At 36.5% G+C, this 10,830-nt stretch overlaps 1 protein-coding gene across 4 annotated transcripts in view; it reads right to left on the bottom strand.

The window, feature by feature from the left end:
* USP9X (ubiquitin specific peptidase 9 X-linked) overlaps window positions 1-10,830 on the bottom strand; it is a 128,336-nt gene that overhangs the window by 48,213 nt on the left and 69,293 nt on the right. For all 4 annotated transcript variants that reach the window (XM_081043818.1, XM_081043817.1, XM_081043815.1 and 1 more), the window contains 5 exons: window positions 9,916-10,011; window positions 9,201-9,412; window positions 7,855-8,095; window positions 7,368-7,517; window positions 6,323-6,443 (listed from right to left, as the gene is read on the bottom strand). In XM_081043818.1, coding sequence (XP_080899944.1) covers window positions 6,323-6,443; window positions 7,368-7,517; window positions 7,855-8,095; window positions 9,201-9,412; window positions 9,916-10,011 — 820 coding nt within the window. The remainder of the gene's footprint in view (window positions 1-6,322; window positions 6,444-7,367; window positions 7,518-7,854; window positions 8,096-9,200; window positions 9,413-9,915; window positions 10,012-10,830) is intronic.

The raw sequence follows: 10,830 nt of genomic DNA on the forward strand, positions 1-10,830 counted from the left end.
GAATCGAACCGGCAGCCTTCGGAGTTAGGAGCATGGAGCTCTAACCGCCTGAGCCACCGGGCCGGCCCAAAATCTAACATTTTAACTGATTCCATCCCCATAGGAATCAAAAAACAAAACAGCAAAGGTCAACACGGTATTCACTTTAGAAAAAGAATATAATGGAAATACAAGACCGTTTTAAAAATTACCTGGGCCAATTAATTACTGAACTCTATTTATCAGCAACACATCCACAAACCCCACTAAAATAATACACGAAAACAAAACATACAAACTCAAAAGGACATAAAAACAGGAGATGAAGGAACATTAGAGAGATATCAGCCAATTACCGAAGGTGTAGAGGAGATGGAAGATTGGCTTAGCTCAGGGGTGTCCAAATTTTTTTCAACGTTTTTCACCAAGGGCCATACGCGGTAAAGTACACAAGCAGCCTGGCCACTCACTCGAGGTGAAGTACGTATTGCCTCACCTGGTTTATTTTATTTATTTATTTTTGAAGATTTTATTGGAGAAGGGGAACGGGACTTTATTGGGGAACAGTGTGTACTTCCAGGACTTTTTTTCCAAGTCAAGTTGTCCTTTCAATCTTAGTTATGGAGGGTGCCGTTCAGCTTCAAGTTGTCCTTTCAGTCTTAGTTGTGGAGGGCGCAGCTCAGCTCCAGTTGCTGTTGCTAATTGCAGGGGGCGCAGCCCACCATCCCTTGCAGGATTCGAACTGGCAACCATTGTGGTTGAGAGGACGCGCTCCAACCAACTGAGCCATCCAGGAGCTCAGGGGCAGCTCAGCTCAAGGTGCCCTGTTCAATCTTAGTTGCAGGGGGCGCTGCCCACCATCCCTTGCGGGACTCGAAGAATTGAAATGGCAACCTTGTGGTTGAGAGCCCACTGGCCCATGTGGGAATCAAACAGGCAGCCTTCAGAGTTAGGAGCATGGAGCTCTAACCACCTGAGCCACCGGGACGGCCCTCACCTGGTTTATTTAAGTAAACTAAATATATTTTTGGAATTTGCTGCGGGCCAATTAAAAGTGGATTGCGGGCCGCAGTTTGGATACCCCTGGGCCTTAGCTAAACCAAGGAACACTTGTGGAGTAAAAGGAAGGGGGAGGGGGCACCTATAAGTTAGCACCCCACAAAATCCTAGAAGAGCTAAGGATATAAAAACAACAGGTACTTGGAAGTTTCACTTGAATAAAAGACTTAAAAACAGAGTTGCTGTAGTTTGCATAAGAAGGAAGTATCTACCCTTTACCACCCCCATATCAATAAAGTTGGGAAGGAATTTCTTACTAACGCAGAGATAGATACCAATATGGACTAAAGAAAGACTAAGAAGTTAGATTAGTATCAGTATGAAACCAGGTTTGTTTTCTTTTTTTTTTTTTGTTTTTTCTAATAGAGATACAGAAATTGATATAGATTTTAGTTTGTAAATACCCTCTTTCACTAAAAGGAGAAGTGGCTGATTCCAGGGAGGAGATAGAGAAAGTACTAGATAAACTTGAATCTTGTGCCACAAAGTAATAAACTACTCAAAAAATGATGAGGCTAGATACAAAAAGCATTGGGTCGATGTAAGACAGACAGTGGGGCCATCCACTGACGGAACCTGGGACAACCGAACATCAAAATAAATAATTATTATGTTTATAACCCAACAGATAAATTAAGAATCCGTGAGTAAATAGTGATCATACCTAACAAACAGGCAAGAAGCCAAAGCTCTATTTTATATAGAATGCCAATTAATAAATGTACAAAGCGATCAAGTAAAAACAAAATCACCGTTTTGCAACCATCGTAGGAAAAACGGATTCAGGCAATAATCACAGAATCTTAGGGCAAAATTAACTTTACAGAGAAGAAATCTGACAAACATCAATTAAGTGACATAGGACAATGTCACCAAGAAAGGACACACTGACATGTGCCTCCTGGTGATGCCCTGAGAAAGACAAAGCATGAGTAGTATTCTGTTAAAAATGTACAACCTGTATATAACCATCAGGAAACAGACAAAACCCAAAGAGACACATTCAATACTAACATTACCTGTGTTTTTCCAAACCATCAAGGTCACAAAAGACAAAGACTAATGAACTGTTCCAGATTAAAGTGACAGACCAAATAATCATGCAATGTATGAACCTGATTTGAATACTCAACCAGAAAACATTGTGAGGTACATCATTGGGAAAACTTGGTAAAACGTGAATGAGGCCTGTAAATAGGTTACAGTGATGAAGCAATGCTAAATTTTCTGATTTTAATTAATGCTGTGGTAATATTAAGAGGATGTCCTTGTTCTTAGAAATCATGAAGGTATTATCAAAAGATATGGTATCTATAACCTGTTTTCCAAATGTTAGAAAAAAAAATCCTATCCTAGAATGACCTGACAGCTATGGCAATATGCTAACAACTGTTTAATCTGGGGAAGGGTAACTGAGATCGTACTATTTGTTAAGTTTGAACTTATTTCAATACGAAAAGTTCAAACTTATTTTTTAAACAGGAAAAAAAGGAACTATGAAAACAAGAGACGTGCAGGAAATGGAGGAAAACAAAACGTCTATCAGTAATAGCCTCCAGAGAAATATGTACAGTACAATTTGTTACGTTGTAACACATGTTTCTATAACCCTAATTAGCTTACATTCAATTGGCAAACAGAATGATGTCAGTACAATGTGGAAGGTGTGTTTGTTCAGACGTTATTTCTCCCAGGCAACAAGAGCCAGGATAGCAGCGGAGGAACTGTAACTTACAACAACTACAAAACACAAAACCAATCAAACTAAAACCCCTCAGCCTGGCAGCTGCACAGGAAGAACCGCTTTTAACTCTTCTAGGAAAATTAAAAGTGAGCACCTGCACCTAGGGCTCATCTAGGAGGGCACGCACCCCGACTCCCATGACTCCTGGCAGATTTTACTTTGTCCTGTGCCCAACTTAATGGCAGCCCATCTGTCTCAGAGCTGCGCTTCCATCTGTGTCATCTAACACAGTCAAGACAGCATTGTCTCTATATTGGTTTTGTGTCGTCTTGTCTCTGAGGCCGCCTTCGGCTGCACTGAGCTACCTGCACGGGCTGTCCAAGTGATCTCTGAAGACAGTTTTATTAGCACTGTTTAAACTCTATGTGAAAGGGTCACCGAGCCTAGAGCATTCCGAGTCCAAGCAGGGTGAGGAGGACATCTATGCGGGAGGGGAGGAAGTGGTCCTATGTAGAAGGAGAAGGAAGTCCAAACAATGGGGTAGCTCAGCACGATGATGCAACTCAAGCAGCGAGGTGGTGTCCATGCGGTGGAGCGAGGCCCAGCATAAACGTATACCCAATATACAAACTCAGGAAATTGAGAGCCAGAGTCCTTCCACACAGAGAAAGAGGTGGTGGTAGAGATGACAGATTACATAAGGATATTAATTAAATAGGAAAATATGTTAAAGGATAACGGCAGCCAGGCTTTTCACTGTTAGAGAAGGGCATTATAAACACTTGGAAAGGGAGAAAACTAGAATGAATCTTGTAACACTGAGATGGAACTGAAGGACTCCCATGGTTTTTTATTCCACCCACTCACGTGTGTGTGCACACACACATATGTATGGCTGCATAAAATACAGATATAAATGTGTATGCACATGCATATATTCCTTAGGTTCTATCTAATGAGAGTGCCCAGGAACAGCAACACTCCAAAAGCAACGAGGACAGTTAACGTCCAGTGAAAGGAACCAGGGCTCCCTGGAGATATGGCTGACTCCAGGACTGGGATGGAGAGAATCCATGGTCTTGACCTGAAACATCTGCAGCCAGAAAGCCCACAAGTAGTCAAAGAATGATGGGAACATGTGAAAATGACACAAACCAGCTTGATGAGGCTCCCACTGGCCAAATTAAAGGCCATTTGAGCATCTAAATAAATCGCAGTAATGAATTATAAACCCTTGAATCTAACAGGAAACCATGAGTTTATAAAGTTAAATTATGAATGAAAAAATTGAAAGCCTCATGAGAAACAGCATACACAGTTTCAAAGTACCTCCCCACAAAACACTTAGTTACAAAGGGAAAAAGAATCATTTTAAAGTGGAGAAGCATGGCAAACACTCAAGTGGTCAACAGTGATCATCATCAGAAATGGGAAAAACGGCAATTTCACACCATCTAACAGGAAGCATTGAAAAAAACAGAGCCTTACTTCTGTGGTATTCCCTCCAAAGACATATAACCCGAATCTAATGATGATAAAACAGATAAGTCTAAAGTGAAATAATTGGCTTGTAATCTTCAAAAGTGTCAAGGTAATGAAAGTCAAAGATAGAATGAGCAACTATTCCAGAAGGAACCTAAAACAGATGTCAACTAAATGCAATATATGATATTTGACTTGGATCTCTTTGCCCTAAAAGACTGCTGATTAAACAGTACTAATCAATCAAAGTCAATGTCCTGGTTTAGATGGTTGTATTTTGGTTACACAAATATCCTTGTTTGTTGGGAATACATAGTAAAGTACATAAGGGTGATGGGACATTAGACCAGCAAATTACTGTCAAACTGTTTACAAAAAAGTTCTTGAATTGTACTTCTAACACTTCTTTAAGGTTGTAAATGTTTCAAAACAATTTTTTTTTTAATTTGAAGTTGTATTGGATTAAATGATCTATCCCAACTCCCTGTTTTCTACAACCTCAGTTATTTTTAGTTATAATTTTGCAGAGCATTAGGTTTTGGAGGAAAACATATATTAGAGCAGAAACACTGAAATATGTTCATGAAAAACAAAATCCTGTGGAAAAGGATCATTTGGAACAAGGTCTTGAACATTTAACACTAGAGTATCTGGGGGCAAAAAGTCAACAGAAGGGCTGTAAAAAGCTAAGGAAATGACCCCTAAGTTGGAATAAAGTTAGTGAGAGAAAGGAGGAAGTAAGAAAGTTGTAGTAGATGTAACACACTAACAGACACACACAAAGCAACACATGTAGAAGAAAGTTAGCAAAGATCACAAGTCTCTCACAAATTAGGAATCTCCAAGCCCACTGGGTACCCACTATAAAACAGATCTACTCCAAGGCACGTCATCACAAAATTTCAAAACTCCATAAAACCCAAACTTCCAGAAACAGAGATCACATGCAAAGAACTGAACTCAGAAGAGCTTTGTTCTTCACACCACCACCATTACCAGCTAGACAGAATAAATTCTACAGCAAAAGTACTCATCAAATATGAGGGTTTAGCTGCATCCAGATAAGCAATGTCTCAAAAACAAAAAACAAAGCCACCTCCCATGTACGCTTTCTGAGACAATGGCAGCAGAATGAGAGAGCACTTGAAGAAAGGCCCAAAACATAGTTAGTGAATAGGAATCTGCCATAGGAAAGCTCAACAAACAAGTCCCGAAAGGGTAGCTGTGTAGCAAACCACCAGATGAGAAAAGGAAGAAGAAAAGTTCCAGGACAACAGTGGAGCTGACAAATTAATAACGCACATTAATAGTGGAAAATTATTTTGAGAAGTTGTTACACAATATGTGGGAAGACTTAGTGATAGATATATAGAAAAATCAAAGTGAAAAGGGAAAAATTATTAAATGCAGTAAAAGTTGTCAGTAATCCAGCAAACTTCACACTCTTGAAAATATAAACGATGAATATGAATGAACTTAAAAAAATTGGGGAAATGTGGGAGTAAGAGTTTTCATCTATAGAACAGAAAATCAGTAGATATCTAAAATGGACAGAGTTGTACAAAAATATTATTTACAGATATAATAGTATATACATACATAAAAATAAAAGCCACAAATTCAAAGTGGTTGTTTCTAAGGAATAAAAAAGAACAATGCTATAGATGACACATGACCCAAAATAGTCCAGGGGTCTGTAAATTTTTTCTATATAGGACCAGATAGTAAATATCTAAGGCTCTGTGGGTCTCTATATGGTCTCTGCTACAACTACCGAGCTCTGCTGTGTGGATAAAAGCAGCCAGACAGTATGTAAATGAGGATGTTTGTACACCAATAAACTTTGTTTATGGACACCAAAATTTATATTTTATATAATTTATGAGTCACAAAATACTATTCTTTGACTTTCTTTTTTTTCTTTGAGCCATTAAAAAACGTGAAAACTATCCTTAGCTCTCGGGCTGTACAAAATCAGGCAGTGGGCTGTAGGCTTGCCAACTCCTGCTCTGGTCTATACCACAAGTCATTTTCCATCTAGGAAAGAATTTGCTAATAATATACCCTGTTATAGCCCAGCATGTACTTTATCAACATTATTTAAAAAAAATTTCTTACCTGGTGGCATAAGTTTCATAAGTACTCTTGCTCCATCTCTGAGAGATGGCATATTTAGGCTGCTACCTAAGTCTGCGACTTGCCAAAGGAAAGAGATGTATCTGGGATGCAGTGACATTATCTAGAATACAAAATATACACCAAGTATTTCCCTGTAAATTACACCTCCCCAAAAGAAGAGCCCCAAATAAATCTGTTAATTGCTACACTTTTGCTCATATCATTTCTACTCTCTAAAACACAGAATGAATACATTATCCAAGCGATCTCCAGTAATTTCTGTTTGACAGCTCTTACTATTTTGTTAAACTATTTCTCTCATACATGCAAGTTAGACTCTGTACATACAAAAGGCTGTCATGTCCAGTAATAGTTAAATTCCTAATAGTAGGTTGGTGCCAAAGTAATTGCGGTTTTTGCAATTATAATACATACCTTTTAAACCGCAATTACTTCGGCACCAACCTACTACAACTGTTGTAGGGAGTCAATCCTTCAGACACTGGAGTGGCTCCGTAGTATTATCGTGGTCATTAAAAATTCTTGTGGGGAAGGGTAGGAAGGGAGGAGTCAGTTTCTTTAGATACAAGATATGTTACTGACAATCTGAGAAAAATTGCAGTTATTTTCCTACAGAAACATTTTTGTGGTTTCATTTTTGTGGTACAAAGTACAGTGGTATTTTTCTAAATTTATATATTCAAGTTATAATTAAGCTGTATAATAGATTAACTTTATGGAAACGTAACAGTACTATTATCTATAAGGAAATGTTTTAAATTTCAACCAAGTTACCATATGGTCTTTGCTACAACTACCGAGCTCTGCTGCGTGAAGATAAAAGCAGCCAGACAGTATATAAATGAGGATATAAATCACCTTTCAGAGGGATCCACTCTGAAGTTAATGGTTAACTGTACAGTTATTTGATATTTTGTCACATTAAACTGTAAGCTCCTCAAGAATAAAGAGCTATTCTATACACCTCTTTATTCTCAAGGAATGTAGTGTAATGACTTGTATATAGTAGCTGAAAACTACTCACCACCCCAGGCAAACAGCTTTCCACTTCTGGATTGGGACCATCACTGTAATGATTACCATGGTTTCCAGGAGAGCCAGTTGAGGAATCAGAAGAGCTATCTGGGCTTGAAGGCATGTTGGAACTTATTTGTGTAAGTTTGGCTGTAATTAGCTGAAAATGATATACTATGTTAGTACCCAAAACAAGGAAACATACACAAAACATGTTAGTGACATACTGACAAAAACTTACATATTACACTTTTAGAAATACAATTTACAAGTGTTGTCTAATATAACCACTTAGTTCTGTTTTTAGAAACCGTTTCCTCTACTATATTGTAGGTAACTTGATGCCTGTGGTATTTAGTGTTATAATCCAAACACCTAATACAGAGCCTCACACATACAGATCAATTAAAATTTATTGCATGAAAAGTTGACTAGTGAAATGAAAAATAGCCTCAGGTTTGATTTTCATGAGAAGTCTGGTAATTACAGATACTTACCGATTTATCTTTTAAGTTTAATTGACCAATCAACTTTCTATCATCTGCAGGATCTATCAGTTCACCGCCCACAAAGAGCTCAATTTTTGTATGGGCTACATTGGCTTTAATACGATTAAGAATACATCGTCGTACTGAACCGATTGTATCATTTGTATGAGACCATACATCCAAGTCATCAACCTGTCTGCCCTGGTTTGGAAATCGAACTATAAAAGAGAGGTGTTTCCCACGGAAAGCTCTGGAGGGAATAAAAGGGAAAACATCATCACATTCAGCAAACTTTCAAATCTTCTTGCGAAGAAATGAAGTTAAAAATATAATATTGAATATTTTCTTATTAAATAAGAGAAAGTGAGTTAAGGATATGTATTTTTAGGACCTCGAAAATAAAAATTTATTGCTCCTTTAAACTACAAATATTGTCAATTATCTTCAGAACTCAGCAATCATATTCCATCATTATTCTTATATAAAAATTTTGTTATAAGAAATTAACAGAGAAATGAGTAAGACCACTTATTCTTATGCTATAAAAGCTCAACTCACTATTTTTAAATGTAGAAGGTAACTACCTTGAGATTATCAACAAAAATGCTAAGATGTACATTTTTTCCCTGAAAAATTCTTTGTATCACAATACACCACCCAAAACGCTATTTATGTTGGCATATTATCTTCTTGTACGTTAAGATACAAAAAATAAAAATCATACTTAGAAAACAATTTTAAATGACTTCATGGTTAACAAAGAGAAGTCCTTTACAAAGAGGAGTCTTTTAAAAATAAATACTGATGGCATTCATTCTATAAATATCTCTAAATTATAAATACTATTTGAATTACTAAATGGTTAAGACCTTAAGCAAACTGCCTACTACTGACCATTTGAAAATATTTCTTGCTATATTGGTTACCTGCCAAAGCAGCTTTTAAGAGTTCTTTCCAATTACTCTCCAATCTGACTATGCTATTATTTCTAACAGTGTAAATGAATGGCATCAAAACACATCAAATGCAAAATATCCCTACAACACTTACCAGGCAATAAAGTTAATGGCAAAAAGGAAACTTGATTTAATGAGTGAAAATGCCCTACCAGAAAACAAAAAAAAAACAAAACCAGATCCTGGAAAACAAAAAAAGGTCTACTATTATAAAAAGAATCTTTAAATAGATGCAAATAATGTTTTTAATGGTATTTTAAAAGATACCAACATTTTCAAAACGAAAAATTTCCTCACTCTTTTTTTTTCTGCACATTACTTCCTAAGAAATTAAACAGCTAGGAAAATACCAAATAATTAAGAAGTAGCACTAGGAGATCAGATCAGTTATTCACAAACCTTGACATAGGTAGAATTGTTCTTTCCTCATGATAATCGCTGTCACATTCGTTTATATACTCCCTTAACACAGTTAATACTCGAACCATTCGAACAGCTTCCTGTCTTGCACAATTAATACTGTCTTTGTCACCATCCAAAACACACAATGTGTCATAGGAGGCTTTCAAACGATCAAAGCAAGACTGAATGAAGTCTTCATGGATCACCACCTACAAATAATGAGCCAAATAAGACAGTTCAAACTGCTTTGAAATGTAAAAATTAAATGTATATATGAAACATTAATTCAATGTGACAACAACTACTTTAAAAGTAGCGCTCATTAACCATGATCATATTTAACCAGAGAGTCTATACTGATAATAAACATACTATGCTTTGTCAAAGGAAGCTACAGTTATGTAAATATAAACTAGATGCTCAAAAAATAAACTTCAGGATTACGTGTTAGAATCAAAAGAAATTCAGTCAAAATCTCTTGCCATAATTATACTCAAAACAATCTCTTTAAGATAATTATCAAGAGAAGAATCATTTAGGTAACATTCTGTACAAGAGAAACATGGACTAAATAATTTTAAGTATATTTTTAGTAAGAGCTTAAACAAAAGAATTTCTAGTTAATTCTGAATTAAAGAAGAAATTCTTATAAGCAAGAGTTCTTCAGTCAGAATTCTAATTTGTGGATGTTTTAATGGATGTCAATCCTCACCTGATTCACCTGTAGCCTTGGACCAAGGTTTGTGTATATTTCTTTAAGGAGATCTATAGCTCTGCTGGCAATATCATCATTACTCTGAATGACAACCTAGGTTCAAAAAGATTCAAATGTAAATACCTTTCAAGAAAAACAGCCGGGCATTTCAACTCAAACTCTATCCTCAGTTATTTTAAATACAGTGTTCAATAATTTAAGGGTACATCGACTTTGATGACCAAATAAACCAAGTAAAAAATTAGGTGAGAAAACAGACCAAAAGAAAAAATGCAAAACTGAAGTCTGTGAATAAAGAAATTTGTTTAAGAATGGAAGACACATTTTTCTAAGGATATAATATGCTTTGGCCAGTATTACCATTATTTTTTTTGACGTATATTATTGACATACAATATCCTATTAGTTTCAGGTGTATCACAGTGATTTGATATTTATATACATTACGAAATGACCCCTATAAGTCTAGTTACCATCTGTCACGACAGTTACTACGTTATTGGCTACATTCCCTATGTTGTACATTACATCCTCGTGACCTATTTATTTTATAACTTGAAGTTTATACCTCTTAATCCCCTTTAGCTATTTCACCTGCCCAACCACGCTCCCCTCTGGTAACCACCAGTTTCCTGTATCTATGAGTCTGTTTCTGACTAATATTATTTAACCCCGAAATTCAACACCTTGGTAACCCATTTGTGAGACATGAAAAGAGGAATTCAAATTGGTTAAAAGGAAATACAAGATCACACAAAATACAGTTTAGCATGTAGGGCTCCCGACCCCATTTCTACAGATCTTTATCACTCATCTAATTGTATCAGTGGCATTCAAAACACCGTTTCCCCAAAAATAAGACCTAGCCAGACAATCAGCTCTAATGCGTCTTTTGGAGTAAAATTTAATATA

Source organism: Rhinolophus hipposideros, assembly GCF_964194185.1.
Source record: "Rhinolophus hipposideros genome assembly, chromosome: X".
NCBI classification, from domain to species: domain Eukaryota; kingdom Metazoa; phylum Chordata; class Mammalia; order Chiroptera; family Rhinolophidae; genus Rhinolophus; species Rhinolophus hipposideros.